General features: G+C 45.0%; 1 protein-coding gene across 1 annotated transcript; it reads left to right on the forward strand.

The window, feature by feature from the left end:
- Window positions 1-909: 909 nt before the first annotated feature.
- SPMIP10 (sperm microtubule inner protein 10) lies at window positions 910-9,498 on the forward strand. The gene is made up of 3 exons (XM_065407054.1): window positions 910-944; window positions 1,877-1,985; window positions 9,292-9,498. The coding sequence occupies exons 1-3, from the start codon at window positions 910-912 to the stop codon at window positions 9,496-9,498; spliced, it is 351 nt and encodes a 116-aa protein (XP_065263126.1).
- The last annotated feature ends 11,430 nt before the right edge of the window (window positions 9,499-20,928 follow it).

Here is a 20,928-nt window from a genome sequence, read left to right on the forward strand (position 1 = left end):
TTCCCTACTGTGGCTTTAAGCTGATATTTATTACCTATCAATTTGTGCTCAGACAGTGCTTAATTTGTAAAGAAAGAGGTGCAGGGGCTCAAGCAATTTTTTTACTTCCAGAAATGAGGCAGCAAGCCTAGACGGGGGCTATGAACGGCCAAGCCTATACTTGCGAGTAGGGTGACCAGATATCCTGATTTTATAGGGACAGTCCTGATTTTTGGGTCTTTTTCTGATATAGGCTCCTATTACCTTTTTCACACTTGCTGTCTGGTCAACCGACGTCCGAGGCTCAGAGATGGCACATATCAAGTACTGTGCCCATGCCACTTCAGAGAACCAGTATCTTTGGCACTATGGTGGTGACACTGAGCACAAGTTCCCTCATAGCAATGAGCCAAAAATGGGGTTAATCACTTTAACCCTTTCCATGCACATTCTTCCCTGTTTGTATCTCCCTTTAACCCTTAGCTCACAAGGGTCCCTTCTGCCTGCCGAGTGTTCTGGGAAACGTACTAGTTAAGGGAATACTTAGGCGTCCCATTAGGTACTGGGAATGAATTTAAGGGTGGAGGGTCAACCTTTCCCCTGTGCTGGTGGTTGAGCACATTCTCCCTTACTTGTGCTCAGTGCCCCTCTGGTGACGCTGAGAGGGGAGGGGTATCATGCCCCTTCTCCTTGAAACCTCGGGCAATTCCGTCTCCGGAGCAAGCCCATCCCCTGGCTTGTTTGCAGGTGCAGTACAGAGGAGTTACACCTGCCCTCCGCGCGCCCCCGCCCAGCCTGGCCACCTTCTGGAACGTGGGCGGTGGCGGCGGCTGCTGCATCACAAAGGCGCCCACGCCGGAGCGACCCCGCGCTAAGAGCGGTCCCGGCGCTGGAGAGGCCGCGGGGAGTCGGGAGTGGGCTGCAGCCGCCATGGTCTCCGTCGGGACCAACACTGACCTCAAAGGGTGAGGAGAAGGAATATGGGGCTGGTGCGCCCAGCAGCTCCCCCACCCCCGTACCCGCACATCCCCCCGCACTCCCGTGTCCGCATTTGGAGGGGCTAATGGGGGCCACCCTACTAATCTCTGAGCTCTCCCGTCCCGCTGGCCCCTTCTCTGCCTATTCTCTCCCACGTGTCTGAGGGAGCGGGTCGGCAGAGATTTCAGATTGGCAGCTGCCAGGGCTTTCCCCAGAGCAGGGACCTTCCAGCACCTAGGTTGGCCCTGCCTCAGACTGCCTGGTGTTAGCAGACACCCCTCGTTCTGTGCCTTGTTTCTAAACTAGATTGTTGCCGTCCTCAGGGCAGGAAGCATCTTTGCCTGGGAAGTGTCAGGCAGGCCCCTTGTATCCCTGGGCTTACAGACAGAAATACAACCTTCTCCTCTGCCCCAAGAAGCGCTCCCATAGGCACCCTACACATAGAGTAGAGCACCAGGACCACACTCAGCCAGATGCAGACCCCAGGGTCCCACCACAAATGGAGGACTAGCTCACAAACCATGCCCCTGCTAGCCCCCAGCTGTGCGAGCGTACAAAGCCAGCTCTGCTCCTGTCTGGTGTCTGCCTGGGGGTGAGGAGGGCATGCAGTGATTGGAAGCATAAGAAATCATGCTCCTCAATTTATGAGATCAAATTAATTTCTTTACTGTTATGCTAAATACAGAAGAAAAAACATTTGTTAGTTCAGCATAGTGTCCTAGGAAAACATGAAATTTCAGTTAGATAATAAGCTTGTCTGGCGGTAAGGGAAGAAGCAATATTTTTATTAATTATAATTATATTAAAGACTTTCCCCCTCTATGAATTATATGGACTTGTTTGTTTCAGTTAATAACCCAACCCAGTCTTCTGTCCTAACACTGCCACACTGTCTTTTTTTAAATGTTTTGTTCCACAGGCTTGTTCACTGCCATTTGCCAAAGTTATCACACAAACATGGGATGATTCCAACGCATTACGTGATGCCCTGGAAAGAAGACATGAAGAACAGGAAATTCACTTTAAAGGTAGTGGAACCAGAAAAATATTTCCTCCTGTTAACACCATAATAGTGGCCTAATTTCCAAAGATGCTGGGCACACTCAGTTCCCATTGCCTTCACTTCTGAAAATCTGTCTAGGCAACTGTATTTGCTGTTGTCTCTGCACCATCTTGCCACTGTTGGTGGAAGTAGATTTTACTCTGTAGCTTGTGACAGGTTTCAGAGTGGTAGCCATGTTAGTCTGTATCAGCAAAAACAAAGAGGAGTCCTTGTTAGAGACTAACAGATTATTTTGGGCATAAGCTTTTGTGGGCTAGAACCCACTTCATCAGATGTACGGAGTGGAAAATACAGTAGCAGGTATATAGTACATGAAAAGATGGGAGTTGCCTTACCAACTGGGGGTCAGTCTAACGAGACAATTCAATTAACAGTAGAATACCAAGGGAGGAAAAATCACTTTTGTAGTGGTAATGAGGATGGCCCATTTCAAACAGTTGACAAGAAGGTGTGAGTAACAATAGAGGGAAATTAGTATGGTAAAATTAGGTTTTGTAATGACCCATCCACTCCCAGGCTTTATTCAGGCCTAATTTGATGGTGTCCAGTTTGCAAATTAATTCCAGTTCTGCAGTTTCACATTGGAATTGCCACTTTTAAGTCTGTTATTGAATGACCAGGGAGGTTGAAGTGTTCTCCTACTGGTTTTTGAATGTTATAATCAGGGCTTTGGAGCTGTGCTCCGGCTCCGCTCCAGCTCCAGGCAAAAACCTGCACTCCGCTGCTCTGCGCTCCAGCTCCGGGCTCCGCTGCTCTGCGCTCCAGCTCCGGGCTCCGCTGCTCTGCGCTCCAGCTCCGGGCTCCGCTCCAAAGCCCTGGTTGTAATTCCTGATGTCAGATTTGTGTCCATTTATTCTTTTGTGTAGAGACTGTCCGATTTGGCCACTGTACATGGCAGAGGGGCATTGCTGGCACATGATGGCATATATCACATTGGTAAATGTGCAGGTGAACGAGCCCCTGATGGTGTGGCTGATGTGGTTAGGTCCTATGATGATGTCCCTTGAATAGATATGCAGACAGAGTTGGCTCCGGGGTTTGTTGCAGGGTTTGGTTCCTGGGTTAGTGTTTTTGTTCTGTGGTGTGTAGTTGCTGGTGAGTATTTGCTTCAGGTTGGGGGGCTATCTGTAAGCGAGGACTGGCCTATCTCCCAAGGTCTGTGAGAGTAAGGGATCGTCCTTCAGGATAGGTTGTAGATCCTTGATGATGCGCTGGAGAAGTTTTAGTTGGGGGCTGTAGGTGATGGCTAGTGGCGTTCTGTTACTTTCTTTGTTGGGCCTGTCTTGTAGTAGGTGACCTTCTGGCTCTGTCAATCTGTTTCTTAACTTCACCAGGTGGGTATTGTAGTTTTAAGAACGCTTGATAGAGATCCTGTAGGTGTTTGTCTTTGTCTGAGGGATTGGAGCAAATTCGGTTGTATCTTAAAGCTTGGCTGTAGACAATGGATCACGTGATGTGGTCTGGATAAAAGCTGGAGGCATGTAGGTAAGTATAACGGTCAATAGGTTTCGGGTATAGGGTGGTGTTTATGTGACCATCGCTTATTAGCTCTGTAGTCTCTAAAGTGCCACAAGGAATCCTCATTGTTTCAGTAGCTTGTACCATCAGAAACAAGCTTCCAGTGTTCTGATTTCTTCCTCTTGACTGTGAATCTCATGAAATCTCAGCTGAAACATGTCTTTCATTCCTTGGCGATACCTCTTAGTCCTTCTCTCTCCCTCTCTCTCCCTTTGTACAGGCATTTAGCAATAATGATTACTGAAAGATGCAATACAAAATAGGTGGGCTAAGTAAAGTCTTAGCAAACTGAAGATTGACTAAAGCAACTCCTTAGAAGGCAAATTTGAACTGGATTCTGAAATAAATGATGATCTAGTGGAGCTTTTGGAAGGTGGGAATGTATTGTGCTTCTTTGTACGTGTGAGAAGGTGGGCTGTGACATTCTAATTTTCTAGATGTAATGGATTCTGAAGATGTGGTTCTAAGGGATACCTTGTAATAGAGGTGAGAGGAGATAAGGCAGAGATGGTATTGAGGCAGTTGTGTATATGAGTGATATTGTGAACGTGGTAATGGATAGATCTGCATCGATAGATGTAAAAGTAAAAGATTTGCAGGAACTGATGATGCTAGGATTATTACTAATGGGGACAAATGGAAGGTCTGAGTTGAGAGACTAAGGGTATGAAACCACATGTGTCTGATGAAGTGGGTATTCACCCACGAAAGCTTATGCTCCAATACTTCTGTTAGTCTATAAGGTGCCACAGGACTCCTTGTCGCTTTTTACTAGAAAGGTAAGTCAGCCTATTAGATCAACTTACAGCCATCGCAGTAATTACTAGGTGGTGCACGTCCACACTACCCTCCTTGGGGCGGTGATGCACGTCCTCACCAGGAACACTTCCACCAACCTAAGAGGAGCAGTATGTGGAGCTGAGAACCCGGTCTCTCAGCTCTGTTGGCAGCTCCCTGGCAAGAGCCTGGCTACCCCACAGGCTCACAGGCTCCCAGCAGGCTGCGCCCCACTCCCTGTTACCCTCCGGAAGCAGGGGGAAGCCCTCTGGGCTTCTCACCCTGGTTCCTAGCCAGGAGCGGGGTCCATTCTTGCCCCAGCCACCCAGCTCTCCAGAGGATGGGGGGCGGGGGAGCAGCTAGGCTCTAGCTACCTGGCTTTCTTGTCAATTTACAGTTCCTGCCACAGACACTGCGTTGCCCTAACTACATCTACATAAGCCTTACGCCTCTCGTGGAGGTGGAGTTATTATGTGAGTGTAGTAGGGCACTTACATCGGCGGGAGGAAGGCTGTAGTGTAGACACTGACATAATTAGGTCGACGTAAGCTGCCTTATCTCAACTGAACTGTGTAGTGTAGACCAGCCCTAAGTAGAAGAGGTTGAGATGTGTCCTTGAGGATGTTTCACTTTCCCAAGAAAAGCCATTCTCTCTCTCACATTTTTGTTGAAGGAAACTGAGAAGCTGTAAGTTTATTTGCTCAAGACAGGCTAAGTTATTAAAGGAATGAAAAGAAATATACAACAGAGCATGATCAGCATAAAAGTGGCAAAAAATGAACCGAACTGTATATTTTTGTCTGTAAAGCACCACACACTGGGGTACATTTTAAACCATTCTCAAATTCAGAAACATTTAGACCCCTAAAATATTGAGTAATATATTCCGGCTTGTCACTATAATGTCACAGAAGGGACAAAAATAACAGGAGTACTTGTGGCACCTTAGAGACTAACAAATTTATTAGAGCATAAGCTTTCGTGGGCTACAACCCACTTCTTCGGATGCATATAGAGTGAACCATAGATTGAGGAGATATATATACACACACATACAGAGAGCATGAACAGGTGGGAGTTGTCTTACCAACTCTGAGAGGCCAATTAAGTAAGAGGGAAAAAAACCATTACAAACATTGAATCTATCTCCCCTTGTAAGTATTTTCACACTTGCTTCTTATCAAACTGTCTGTACTGAGCCATCTTGATTATCACTTCAAAAGTTTTTTTCCTCTTACTTAATTGGCCTCTCAGAGTTGGTAAGACAACTCCCACCTGTTCATGCTCTCTGTATGTGTGTGTATATATATCTCCTCAATATATGGTTCACTCTATATGCATCCGAAGAAGTGGGTTGTAGCCCACGAAAGCTTATGCTCTAATAAATTTGTTAGTCTCTAAGGTGCCACAAGTACTCCTGTTATTTTTGCGGATACAGACTAACACGGCTGCTACTCTGAAACAGAAGGGACACTAGCTAAGGCTAAGATGTTTATTTTCAGATGTTTATTTTCAGTCACTAATAGCTTTCTCAAAATATTTCCTTTTAGGCTCAGATTTGTCATTCTTTGTTTTAGCCTAATGGTAAATTTAAAAAAAAAAAATCTGTTGAACCTTTCTAGAACTATTAAAACAAGAAAAAAGGTTTACTTCTTTTAAAAACTTTCTTATACTTTTTTTACATGCTTGGATAATTCAAGCATTATTAATTGTTTTAAACTTCACACGTATGTAAGTCCTTCCTGAGAGAGGAGTGCTTTGCTAATCAATTTGCAAAGTTAGAAGTAATTCAAATTCACATATAATGAGTTACATTAATATTCCTTAGCTAAGTCCCAATCCTGCAGACAGGTGAGTATACTTTATCTATGAGTGTAATCCCTTATTGAACTCATTGGCTGCTCCCATCAATAAAGTTACTCTAGGAGTCTAGGTCATAAGTGTTTGCATGATTGGAGCCTAAGAACTACAAAGTCTGATCTTCCAGAGAGGCATAGTACACAGAAATAAATAGAAATATGTATATTATTCAAATATACTCAAGTGAATGATTACATACATATATGGACATTTAAAGAAATAAAAACAACAAGGAGTCTGGTGGCACCTTAAAGACTAACAGATATATTTGAGGACACCATCAGAGGACCCAACCATATCGGCCACACCATCAAGGGCTCATTCACCTGCACGTCTACTAATGTTATATATGCCATCATGTGCCAGCAATGCCCCTCTGCCATGTACATTGGCCAAACTGGACAGTCCCTACGTAAAAGAATAAATGGACAGGAATGGTAACATACAAAAGCCAGTAGGAGAACACTTCAATCTCCCTGGACATTCTATAACAGATTTAAAAGTAGCCATACTTGAACAAAAAAACTTTAGAAACAGACTTCAAAGAGAAACAGCAGAACTAAAATTCATTTACAGATTTAACACCATTAATTTGGGCTTGAATAAGGACTGGGAGTGGCTGGCTTATTACAAAAGCAGCTTTGCCTCTCCTGGAATTGACGCCTCCTCATCTATTATTGGGAGTGGACTACATCTACCCTGATCGAATTGGCCCTGTCAACACTGGTTCTCCACTTGTGAGGTAACTCCCTTCTCTTCATGTGTCATTATATAATGCCTGCATCTGTAATTTTCACTCCATGTGTTATACCAATAGAATAAAAACCAGCAGGATCTTATTAAGAGGGATAAGGCAAAGATGCCACATTTATTGTAAATATAATAATACTATAAAAGATAACAGTAAATAACGTTGTTTGGCTACTTATTTCTGTTACTACTTATTTCTTATACACACACATTATACCTAATACCTATACACTTACACACACATTTACACACACACACATCCATCAGATGTTCTGCAGCTGCTGCATAGTTACCAGTCCTGCTTGAGTTTGCAGCTTGGGTTCGTAGCTTGTGGCGGCTAACTGGCCAGGAAAGCCGGGCACAAGGACGAGCTGGGTCTCTGTTGGGCATGCACCGATACCCTTCCATGTTGGCAGCAGAATGTTACCCTTCTCCCAAAGTTTTCCATCTCACCCATCCTTTTTGTAGGCTTTAGTTTGAATCCAGAGTCTATAGGTCTTGCTGTGTCATGCTGCCTCTGGGTTTGGTGATTGATCACCCGTCAATTGCAGACATGACTTTCAGCCTCGGACCGGGCTTTGATCTTCCTTCTATTGTACCTTTTCTTTTTAGGGTGGATTCTTCTTACTTTGTTAGGGCTCTTGTCTGCATCTTCAGCCGTTGATGTTTGAACTCTATTTAATCAGGACAGGCTGGGGCTGGAGGTTGATTCCATCATCCATACATACCTCATTCACACATCTAAACTAAACTAATAAGATTACAGCAGGGTTTGCAAAAATGAAGGTTGCAGCAAGCCCTTACAAAATGGAGTAAGCGTTTTAAAATGGGGTTTGAATTACAATATGGCAAACAGTGAACAGAAGTTACAATATAGACAAGTATAATGGATGGCAAACAGTGAACAGAAGTTACATTGTAGGCAAGTGTAATAAATGGTGAACAGAAATTACAATACTGAAACAGTGCAAGTCTCAGTGATTTAAGCAGGAATTGGATTGATGGTGAAACTCACAAAGGCAGCTGACTGAACAGCTATGGCTCTTAACAAGCATCTTAACTGTTAATTAGCCAGTTATTGGGGTAACCGGTTTTATGAATGAATATTATTTCATTCATAAAACTTTACTTATGAAGTTGCATTAATAAAGTGAACAATTAAAAACAATTTCATTCATCAGTCGTACACATGCATCTGAAGAAGTGAGGTTTTTTACCCACGAAAGCTTATGCCCAAATATATCTGTTAGTCTTTAAGGTGCCACCAGACTTCTTGTTGTTTTTGTGGATACAGACTAACATGGCTACCCCCTGATATTTAAAGAAATGTACCTGTGAAAGCCTCTAGATATGCACATATGGGAATGTGTACTACATGTCTAACGCTCAATTCTGGTGTGGATTTGTCTGCAGAAATCAGGAGGCTGGGTGCACAGTGTCAATTCACTGGCTTATGTGCATGCAAATGGGAGGCCCTTTGAAAATTTGGCCTAGAGCAGTGGTGGCCAAACTGTAGCTCTTTTACTCTAAATGTGTGCCTCCTGGAGCCCCCCATGCTCCCCATTTTCTGCCTACCAGACTGGGGCTGGGGGAAGCTCATGGCTTCTTCCCTGCAGCGGGGTGGTGGGACTAGGGGCTTCTGCCAGAGATAACTGGTGCCTGCTGAGAAAGGGGGCACAATTTAAAGGTTCGCTCCCCGTGCCCAACAGCTTGAGTCACTCCCCACCAGGCACACTTCCCCTCTTACCCTCAGCTGTCCGTCCCTGCAGCTCCCACATAGCTCCCAGTGGAGAAACAGCGGCAAACAGCTGGGAGCTGCAGGGAGGGGCCTCTGCTCTCCCTGTTGCTCCCAGCTGTTTGCTGCTGTCTCTCCCCATGGCTGCAGCTCCCAGCTTGCCAGCTCCAGCTGCCATACAGGGAGGGGATCCAGCAGCACCATGGGATTGACTGGAGCCAGCAACCCCCCTGGCAAAAGTCTGGGGGCATACGTGACCCCCCCATGCATCGCCTCTGGCTTCTGCCCAGTGGGGAGGGGGATCTCGGGGCTTCAGCCTCACGGGGCACAGCTGCCGGGGCTCGGGGCTTCAGCAGGAGTGGGGCTTAAGCCCCTAGCCCTGGCAGGCATGCCCCAGCTCTCGAACTTCTGAAGATTGTCGTATGCAGCTCAGAAAGTCAGTAAGTTTGGCCACCCCTGGCCTAGAGTTTTTGGTTGTTTTTGTTTTTTTGCTTTCCTCTATTTACTGAGCCATCTGTTAATAGGTTGTTATATCAATTAGGGTTTTCAGTTAATAGTATAATTATTAAAGGAGTTAATTCAGGCAAAAATGAGTTTTTTCATATGCAACCATTGGAATTTCTTTACACAGCATGCAGAGGTTGTTGGGGTATATACTGGTGCCACAGAAGATAGTCTGTTTTTGGAGCACAGAGAAAGACTTTGCCATGGAGAAGAAAGAAAACACATACGGGAGAAAATTCCTCAGGAAATAATGATTGCAGATATTCCCATATATTCTCATCTCTCCAGATACCAGAAGTCTGTGATTGCTCATGCATGGAGGATGAAACTCTGACCTGCTTTTTCCCTCAATACAGTCATGTTTGAACTGTATAGGCTATGAAGTTTAAATCTGCTGCAAGAAAAAAACTGTGTGGTGCTTTTTTTCTCTCTTTAAAATAGAATTAACATGTTTTTAAAGCTGATTAGATGTTCTATTTGAAATGAAAAATAATTTCTGTTTGCAATTTGACCTGCATATTTTTGATTAGGGAAGGGAGAATCTCAAAAGTTTCAGACTTCCCAGTTTGATTTAGATAAAGCGCATACAGACAGCTTATCTGAAGTTTATACAAACCTTTAGACTCTACTCAGCTTTCCACCACCATCTCCAAGAGACTGGTATGAATCCCATTCTTTATCCTCTATTATTTTCTTGGAGAGAGTCCCACTAGCTGTCTACCAGCCCTCCTTACATCTTCTAAGGGTGACTAGCTAGCTTCCTCTCCTGGCTCTTCAGGGGGCAGCTGGCTGATTCACTTCCCTCTTCCTTTTGATTAGGCGATAGTTGCATTCCTCCCCCTACCTCCAAATGCTAGGCAGGTAGCAACATCAGGATCTGGAAATTGTCCAACTGATACTGTTACAGCTGTTGCACTTGACTCAGCTCTAGGTCTGAATTGCTTCCAAGTATATTATAGAAAAAGAAATTCCCATTATTGGCTGAAAGAGGAATTATGGGTTTACAAAGCCACTGAGATCATGGGGAAGTAAAGGAGACAAAATCTGGAGAAATACTAAAGGGCCATCAGTTAAAAAGGTGCTGAAAGGCTGAACAAATATAAATGGAAATAAATAAAATACATAAATGAGAACAGTTGGTTCCAGTCATACAGGAGCTCTCTGTATGGAATCAATTCCATTTGTCAATCAAGAACAGATGCCATTAAAATGATTTAATTGAATTTTGCATTATAATGGCTCTTTAGTCATAATTGCTTATTCTAAAAATGCCACAGGTTCAAACTTCAGAGAGTGAGAAATGGGGAAAAAAGAAAATGAAAAACCTTTTAAATTTAAAAGCTGCTAAGTATTTATAAATGTTCTGGGATAAAAAACGTACTTTCCGCATAACCAGTTTTGTTTATATTTCACATCTGCTGAAAGGAAGACAATTAAGAAATTTTGGGCTTGCCATTTTTATACGCTAATAACATTTAAAAAAAAATACATTGGCGTGTAATTTTAAAATATTGCTCTCTTCACAAATACACTTTATTTCAAATTGTGATTAAATCTAACAGTATAACACTTTCTGCTCTGGGTTGAAGAGGATCACCTCCCTCCCCCCCCCCCCCCCCCGACTAGATCAAAAGCAGAAAGGAGCTGTCTTCAAAGCCATATAAAGTCACGATGAGCAAATGAGCAGTAGGGTTTCAAGAACATTTTTATACATAGTTAAAATGTGCTCAATATTTTGTGTCTAGAAATATTAATCACAAAATAGTGTTTTTCACCCTAAGTGGGTCCAAATCTGAAATACTTTCATTTATAATTTTTTTAAGAAAAAATATAACATTACATTTGTATTGCTTATGGCTTTTCCCTTCAGAGCTACTGTAGTTGTGGATAAAATCTGCAGCTGACATAATTTTCTTTTATAGATAAGGAAATAAAAATATGACCTAAAGCATCACTCCCAAAAACTATGAGTCAGATTGTCGTCCCTGCGACATCAGCACGCCGGGACTGTAAAAGGCTTGCAGCTGGTTGGAAGGAGAATGTTCCTGATAATGAGCATTGTGCTGGGCTGCCATAAGCAGCTCTACTCAACTCCCCGCCCCCTTGTGCCCTGGTACAGGGTGTGTGTCAGAGATGGGGGCATGTAGTGCTGTGTTAATTTTGATGGAATAAATGGGCCCAGAGAGTCAAAGGTGTTAACATACCCCTATGACTGTACAACGCTAAACAATTAAATGTTTTGGGGGGGGTTGAATACAGAGACTTTGGCCTGCTTAATTCTATGGCAACTACCACCATTATATATCTTTATTAAAGATACAGAAAAAGAAGAATAAAGAATTTAAAATATGAAGTACTGTATTAAGTAAGGTTTTCATTTTAACAATATTCCTTATTCCCCTTCGCTCTAACTATAGAGTTTCTATAGGGGAAACTGCCTGTTAGACAGTTTTTTAGATGGTATTATAGATAACAACTATCCTTCTTGGGGAAAAGAGAAAATTAGTTGAGATGATCTGGCGGTGTTGTTGCAAACTGATTCTGCTTCCTTTAAAACAAACAAAATAACCCAAATGCACAGAGAAAGGGACAGAAAAGAACAGTGATATTAAATGCAGCTCCTGTCTTTGGTGCTGACTCTTACTTGCAACTTCACGGCTAAAAAAATAGACATGGCACCCTATCTTATTAGCCACTCCAAGACCTCGCAAATTTGTACCAGCATTGAGCTGTATAAGGCCTGGTTTACACTGTGGGGGGAGGGAGATCGATCTAAGTTACACAACTTCAGCTACGTGAATAACGTAGTTGAAGTCGACGTACTTAGATCGACTTACTGTGGTGTTCACCATGGTGAATTAACTGCTGCCACTCCCCCATCGACTCCGCCTGTGCCTTTTGCGGCGGTGGAGTACAGGAGTCGATGGAAGAGCACTCATGGATTGATTTATCACATCTAGACTAGACGCGATAAATCGACCCCCGCTGGATCGATTGCTGCCCGCCGATCCGGCAGGTAGTGTAGACATACCCTGACATTGCTTTTAGCTACCTCTTGGGTCACAGGCTCACGGCAGTGTTGCAAAAGAGACAGTCTTGACCAACTAAACTAGACTTTTATTAAACAGAAGGCAAAAAGAGAGAGAGGAAAGAAAAGAAATAAGGTGGGGAAGGAAAATGATGTGGAAGGGATGAGGGTAGTGGGTGAGTGACAGCAGGAACTCAAGTGTCACATCCCAGGTGGTATTCAGGATTTAGTGGAATCCACTGGAAGCGGTAGGGTGACCAGACAGCCTAATATTATCGGGACAGTCCCAATTTTAGGGGACTTGTCCCGCATCCCGACCTTACATTGGTCCTTTGTCCCGATATCGGGGACCGTCTGGACCGCAGCTCCGGCGCCGCCGCTCACCACTTCCTGGGGCAGTTCCCAGCGCCCACCCGCCGGCAGGAGCGCCGCGTGCTGCAGGGGCGGGCCTTGCAGGCACCGGGAGCGGGCAGAGAGCCCTCTGCCCCTCCTCCCCACCCGACCCGACCTGCAACCCTAGGAGCCAGAGGGACCAGCTTGCCGGATGCTTCCCGGGACAGGAGCCGCACCAGGTGAGCACCGCTGCGACTCCCCACCTCACCCCTTGCAGGTCCCTCTGGCTCTTAGTGTGCGGGGGGCTCTGCATGCTGCCGGCGCCTGCAAGCCCCGCTCTGCAGCTCCGGCAGCTCCCATTGGCGCTTTTCCCGGCCAATGGAAGCCACGGAGCTCGCGCTTATGGCGGGCGTAGCACATGGAGAGTCTGGAGACTCCCCTCGCCGCTCTCACCCTAGGAGCCAGAGACCTCCCAGCAGGGCTGGTGAGTGCGGCCAGGGAAGGGGGCAGGGTGTTACGGAGTGAGTGTCTGGGAGGTGTGTGTGGGGTGCTGGGCTGTGAGAGTGTGGAGGGCGCTGGGCAGTGGGGGAGGTTTGTGTGTTTTGGGGTGCTAGACAATGGGGGCCTGTTGGGGGGTGCTGGGCAGTGGGGGAGATCTGTGTGTGTCAGGGCACTGGGCAGTGCGGGTCTGTGTGGGGCATTGTGTGGTTGTGGTGGTGGGGCCGTGGGGAAGGGCACTGGGAGGGAGGAAGGAAGGGAGGGAGGGGAAATCTGTGTGTATTGGGAAACTAGCGAGTGGGCGGTTCTGTGTGGGGTGCTGGGCAGCTGTGGTGGGGCTGTGGGCAGGGGTGGCGCTGGGCGGGGGTGTGTGTGCACAGCACTGCATTTGTGGTGGAAGGGTTGTAGGGGGGCTCTGGGCATAGTGGATCCAGGGGGTGCTGGGCAGGAGAGCTGTGTGGCTCAGCATGGGCCCACCCCCAACAGGAAGGGGTACGCTGGTAGCACATGGACCAGTGTGCCTCTGGCTCCAGACAGGGCTGTGCACTGTGTCTGTCTGTCTCTTTCCCCCCCCCCCCCCCCCCCCCCGCTCGCCCAATATGTCCTGATATTTCACTCTTGCGATCTGGTCACCCTAGGAAGCGGTGATGTCATCAGTCCCCTGTCTCTGGCCCAGTCTAGTCTGAACATCTTTCAGGATCACAATGATGAAGGCCCAGAATGTCAGGGTGGATCCCAGGTCCCCAAGAGATGGTGAGAGCGGCTGACATGGTGAACCTTGCCCTTCAGTCCAACTGTCCCCAGTGTTTTTCACATCCCCACCTAAGGTCTTTTTTTAAGGACCCCAAAAGGGAGTGATGGGTGCAATAGTCTATCCCCTCATTATTTGCTCCACCAATTAGACCTCATTTCCAATGCACCAGTGTTAGGCCATTAATTTCCAGTTCCATTCTCCTCTTGTTTACCAGTCATGATCTCAACACAATCCTTGGGTTGCATCAGTAGACTTTAATTTGAACTCATTCATCTGTCTTTAACTTTTACTGACCTGTATAAAGAATTGTATATAACAGGCTGAGCTGGACCTTTACCTTGAACAACTTAGAGTACAGGCCACTGCACAACAGCAGGGCATAACATTACGGGCATTCTTGGTAGCATGGCTGCCCATAGGCAGTCCAGGAGAGGCTGCTGTAATTTAGGGCACTTCCCGGACCTAAGTTACTCCAAAGGCCATTCAGTAGCATTTCAGCCCCTGAAGCAGCCCAGAATCAAATGAGGGGTGGAATTAACATTCTGGCATTTCTGAACTATTGAGTGCTTGATTTTGCAACCTTAGTGCTCTTTTAACATAAGTTTCTGTGTGTAATTTATTTTAAGACGTGGGTACTAGATACACAGTCTAATTGGTTTAGTAGTCTGATTTCTTTGCATTTGAAGTCAAGCATTTGAAGAGACGCCATCATCTTCAGGGCTCCCAAAAGTGTCACCTATCATATATCTGTTGTGCAATGTTCTTCGTGTTCTAAATCAGTGGTCTCCAAACTTTTTTGATTGCGCACCCCTATCAGTAAAAATTTTTTGAGCACGCACCCCCAATATATGTATATTTATTTATGTATAAATTATATACATGTACTACTATACTAATATAATATTATGTACATTATAAAACATACAAAAAATATAAATTAATAAAGGATGAGATAAAGATGAAATAAACAATATTTTTAAAATAATTTTTATTGTATTTTATTTATTGGTACAAAAAACCTTTTTGCTCTCACAAAAAAATTATTATTAATATTTTTTAGTGAGAGCAATGTGATTGAATATGCTTCATTATTTCTGAAAATCTTGGTTTAACACTTTGTGATACAGCGATTCGAAGGTCTGGATTAGGGTTAGGGTTCGGGAGGGGCTGAGGGTGGGGTGCGGGAGGAGGCTCAGGGCTGGAGCAGGCAGGAGGTGCAGAGCACTTACCTGGGGCAGCTCCTGTTTGGTGCAGGGGGTGTGCAGGTGGCTCTGCGCAGTGTGGCATCGCCCCCATGGCCACGATTCTGGGAGCTGCGTCCCCCCGCCCCCCTCCCCCGGGCCACCCGGAACGCAGGAGCTTTAGGGGCTGCAGGGCCCTGGGCTAAGGGGGCCCCGGGGCCCTGGCCTGCAGCTCTAAAGCCCCTTTCAGAATGCGGCCCTGAGTCCTCCGGCCCGTGGAGGAGCAGGGGCAGCTGCGCAGCCAGCGGCCGGAGAGAAGCGGCACTTTCCCCTTCAAAGCGCCTCTTCTCTCCAGCCGGCTTTGAAGGGGAAAGTGCCGCTTCTTTCCGGCCTCTGGCTGCGCAGCTGCCCCTGCTCCTCCACGGGCCGGAGGACTCAGGGCCGCATTCTGAAAGGGGCTTTAGAGCTGCAGGCCAGGGCCCCGGGGCCCCCTTAGCCCAGGGCCCTGCAGCCCCTAAAGCCCCTGCGTTCCAGGTGGCCATGCCTGCGGGGGGGCAGCTTCCCCGCTCGCTCGTTCCCTCCCTCCTCCGGCCGCCCTTTTTTTCCCCCCCCCTCTGGCGGCACTCCTCCTGCCACGCCCCCCAATGGATCATCTTGCGCACCCGACTTTGGAGACCACTGTTCTAAATGACTTTTTATTTTTAATTCACTCACTGGTCACTAAGAAATGCAATGAGGGGAAAATAAAATGTCACTATTAGATGTGATCACACCAAATTACAATAAGCCTGTATATTCTGCAAGTGAAGGGGACCCAGAGAGAAAGGGGTTAAGACAGTGAATTGACCCAAAATGTCTCAGCTGGTAGAGTACTACTGCTGGGCCACGGGGATGGGCTTGCTTGTCTGGGGACTATAGTTGAAGACAGAGTAATAACAAAATGCTTCTCTCATATTTTAATTTTGGTCCTGAAGCTCTTTAATATAATGGTGAAGAAACAGTGAAGAAAAAAATAATGCTATATAAAGTTTAGGTCTGGATCCTGTGAGGGGTCAGGTGTCAGTAGGCATGCAGCTCATTGCAAGACTGCATCCATAGTGCGGAACAAACCTGTCTTAGTAGCATCAGAGTCTTGGAGGAAAAAGTTGACTTCAGAAGAAAGTCCTTCCCTATTCAATGCTCTCTTTGGACCATATTGTCCCTGGCCTTATGTGGGGGTGGAAGGATGAGTGTATAACAAATTTTCCCCACTCCTTGCATAACCCACCTAAGGGCAGGCAAAATTGTAGCCCTGCATTCACAGCAGCACAGGGGCTGCTCCATCTCTACTCTGCTGAGAGCACATGGCACCCCAAAAGGGCTTGAGAGGAGGTGGAGCCATGACTTTGTTCCCCTTATGCACCAGCCTGTGGAGCTGGCCCCACAAGATACATCCTACAATGGGATGTAGTAACAGGTGTGCAATCTCTACCCAGGAGTTCCAGGGAGGCATTCACATGTGCCTGCTAAATGGGTTCTTAGATGTCCACCTACATCCTTCTGCTCCTTCTTGAGTCACTGGGCCTTATTCATGGCCGTTAACCTACCATTAACCAGCCGAGGAGGATTTCCTCTGCCTAGGCGAATTGTCAGTTGCCACAGAGATACCAGAGTGCCTCTGATACCTCCAGCACCAGCTCCTAGAATATGGGACATGGCTCAGAAAAAGGAAATGTGACTAGAGCTCTTCTACACCTGTCTGATTTGAAGCTGTGAGTAGCTAGGTGTAAAATAGAGCCCTGTAGCAGCTCTATTTTATGATGAGGCCCAGACCGAGAGTTTTGCAAAGTCACCTTTTCCCTTCGCCCCCTCTCTGGTTTTACAGTGAACATAGCTCAGCCAAACCATAAAAATCTGCCCATTAAGTTCAGGGCAACAAATAGGATCCCCATACTAGTGATTGTACTGGTGGACTGTGTTGCTATGGGACAAGTCTCATATCCTCTTATGCATCAGTTTCCCAATCTGTTAAAAAGGGTATGTAATAACTACCTCCCAGGAATAGTAGCAAGATTAAATAGTTAAGGCTGGTAAAGCACTTAACAATGAGTGCTCCAGTTTTGCCAAATTAATATTTGATGGTAGCAATTATATTTCATTTTCTTTTTTCTTAAGTTGGCTCTGCTTTTCTTATACAATCACCACTCTGTCATTTTAAACCCGCATGCTGTTAGTAAATTGCTTAGTATTTCTTGTATTATTTTTTATTCGATTTTGCTATTCTGAGCTGTCTGTTGTCTGCTAACTGCTTAATTTCTCTTGTTTTCAGTTCCCCCCCCCCCCCATAAGAAGGACTCAGGATTAGTTTGCTTGAGAGAACATTCTTAGTTGCATAAGAATCTCTGCTTCTTTAGTGAAGTCATTCATTATCTTCAACATGAACTTCAGAGGTGGATTTAACCTCTTGTATGATTAAGGTGTCATTTTGCGATGAGTTATTCATGCTCTAGCTCTGTATTGTAGTGAGTTTGGTTGGGTGGTCATTTCTGGACAGAATGTGCTCAGCCATAGAAAGAGTCTCAATGTCACATTTCTGTACTAGTAAACAAAACATTTTAAAAATTGCTCTTATTGTCAAAACACTTCTAACTGGAGTAAGAGCAACATCTGGAGTACAGGTGTGGAATCTCCCACAGATGAAGTTGTCTCAAACATTTACACGATTCTTTTTAATTTAACATCTCTATCTCTTTCCTCAGTGCCTCCGTATTACAAATTGGCTGCATTCTTTCCTTCCCTAGATTTATGAGGTAGTCAAAGGCGTCTGTTCTCCCAGTTTAGCCAAATGGAAGTGGAGCAAATTAATGCCTACGTTCTGCAGCTGCAATGAAGGCTGTACATTCTCCTGCCTAGTCTATGGGGTGAGCCTTGGGAAGAGGGTGGGGCCCAAACAAGAAGAAGAGGCTGAGGTCTCCCCAACCTACATATCCAGCTAACTGTATGGAAGGACTTTCCCCCGATCCCCAGCCATGGCAGCACAGCTCTGAGTTCTGCAGCTATCACTGGCAGCATTAATTCACCATGAGTTTTCCTGCAGACAGGCTCAGAGTTTTCAGTGGGGGCTTGCCAATCGGTTTGGCTCCACCACAGTTTCTTCCTCCACCTCCCTTCCTTCCTTCACCTCTGGTTCTGTGCTCTTTTCTCATGCATCCCAGGGACATGTGGATCATTTGCAGAGGTGGTCTCACAAGCAGAGAGGAACAGTGCCATCCATTTAGCCATCTTTCCTGTACACAAGATCTATGTCCTGACAGATTTACAATCTCTGAGACAGAGATTAATGGATTGGACCGTGGTGGCTTATAAAGATGATACTTTGGGAATATCTGAGGCTGCCATCTTGGACTCTGAAATTTAAGCTTCCCCCCTGTGAAATGGAGCTAATAATGCTGCTTACCCACATTTTTTGAAGAGAATTGAGATCTATAAATAAATAAGTTTTAAGTCATATTATTATCAATAAAAGAAATTGGCTTATAAGGAGAAAGGGAGAGAACTCTGCATCTTTAATATTATGAAATGCTTAGATACTATGATGGTTGCTATAGAAACACAAATAAAATAAAATAGACATAACTCAAAGGAAAATGGTGACTGCCATCAGGGGAAGATGGAAAGAACAGAATAAGGAGAAAGGGAAAGCTTCTCTAGGGAGCATTATTTTCCAAGGTACAAATCATTTAGTTTGTATTTGTTTCATATTTTTCTTGGGTTTTCACTGTTTTTTAATTTATTTGTCTATTAACTTTGCAGTTGGGCAGCAAAGTTGGATAGATAGCCCCAGAGATGAAAGTATGATGAAAAATTAATTCAACAAGTAAATTTTGAGGAGGGATTTAAAGGAAGCAAATAAGGTGAATTACACAGAGAACTGTGGCTGCCCTTTTCTCCAGATATCGCACATTTGCTGCCATACTGCTGCAGCACCATTGGTACTAGCAGTGCCATGAGCACTAGTATAAACTCACTACCAGTGTCATATTATTATTGTATTTATTTGTATTATCATAACACCAAGGACTCCAGTGATGGCCCAGGACCCCAGTGTTTTAGGTGCTGGACAAACACAGAATTGTTTAATAACTCTGCTCAGAAAGCATAGTGTTAAAATGTCTGTGGCTGATCTGTCTTGCTCCCATGGTTGTTAGCACCAATGGAGCTGCAGTGGTAATTCAGCAAAAGTGGAAGGTGTAGACAAGGCCATTGAGAAGCAGGCTATTCCAGGCACTGGGGAGGCAGGTACTGGATAAAGCATGGAATCATGACTAGAAGGAGACAAAAGTTGATTTAAGGTTACTTATACAATGCTTTTCATATTTGTGTTGAAAAAGTAATTTTCTTTTACAAACTTTGCTACTGCTATTTCTTTAAGAGTAATAAGAAAGAAAATGTTACCACCTGTTCTTTTTGTTTATATGTGCATTTGTGTTCCTCGACATGTAAGTGTGTCTCCAGAATCTTGCAACCCAGGCACCATTGCATTTGTCCCTCAGTGTCCTCATTTCCTACAGAAGGATGAGCTTGATCACCTTTAACTAGAGATAAGTCTGAGCTGCAAAATTTAGATCCAAATCCTGATTTCAAATACCTTGTGCTTGGGACAGGGGTTTGGTTCCATTTATTTCAGAGGTATGTCCCTTTGAAGTGTAACCTGTGCCATGCTTAGCCTCCCTCCCTCCCTCCATGAGTGAAGGGAAAGAATGTGAGTCATATGATGGGGGCTATCTAACTAAAAATCAGTCTTGCTGGGGCATATGAAGTTAGCCTGAGTTCATTCAGGAGAAAATACTCGATTAAAAAGTAGCAGAATAGCCAGAAAGGAGCCAGTGATGAGGCTTAGGGTGGCTAACTTTCCAGAGCTCCTAGGTAGAAATGTTTGGCAAGGGACTTGCAGGGAGCAGGAGCCAGCTAAAAGGAAAGCTTCACTAGGGACAGGCCTATTCGTGGATCAAGGGTGTGAGCCATGACGGTCTGGGAAGATGGGGTGGAAGATGATCTCTGTTGTTTTGAACTTTATTTTAATACACCAGACTCCCAAAAGGGGAGCTGTACTGAGGAACACCTGCTGTCTGAAGTTTGATTTCCTGTAATGAGACAGCATAGGGACCGAAGCCAGAGTAGGTAACTCCGGTTATATGGTGCCTTAAGTGCTAACTGTAAAACCTAGAAAATCAAAGTTTAGGGGTATTGGGACTTGTCTGTATTTTTAACTTGTCACATCTACAGGAAAATGAAAAATAGCAAGACATAGGAGAATAGAATAATGTTGAGAGACACCATTTCTCCTCTCCCTCCACTGAGTGTCACTCTTACTCCAAGCTTTTCTTAGCTAAGCAGCATTCTGATGAAGCATGGAAACAGTTTCTTCAAAAGTCTTGCTCCTGTCCTTTCCCATTCCCCAGAGCCCAAACCCACAGAAGTTGGATGAAGGCGTTTCCATCAGATCTGGAGGAAGAGGGGAACATGCCACAAACAAGATTACTGCTAAATTATGAATCCTCTTAGGTTATGGCTCTCTGTCGGATGTGCTCTAGAGGGTACCTTCTAGCAGACCCAGTCATTGCAATCTTTATTATAAAATTATTTTCTCTTCCATTTAAAGCTATGTTCTCTTACTGAACTAAGCTGGATGTGCCATTCACCAACTGAAAAGTCACACTCAGATGGCTTTGGTTTTAAAAACTGATCAATTGGTGATTGACTTACATGAGTGAGAGGTAATGTGGATTTCTTAGTGAGAAGCTAATTTGTTTTTCTTATGCAGTTTGAGCATGAATTTCCATAGTAAATCCATAGATGGCAGTTGAAGCTGTGTTTAGCAATGTGAGTGCTGTGTTGATTTCCCCAGTTTGATTTCCTTCTTTTGATAAAAAGGGACTGCATTTAATTTTATTCCTGTTAATATCAGCTGAGAATAACAACTCAAACTCC

The sequence above is a fragment of the Emys orbicularis genome, chromosome 6 (assembly GCF_028017835.1).
Source record: "Emys orbicularis isolate rEmyOrb1 chromosome 6, rEmyOrb1.hap1, whole genome shotgun sequence".
NCBI classification, from domain to species: Eukaryota; Metazoa; Chordata; order Testudines; family Emydidae; genus Emys; species Emys orbicularis.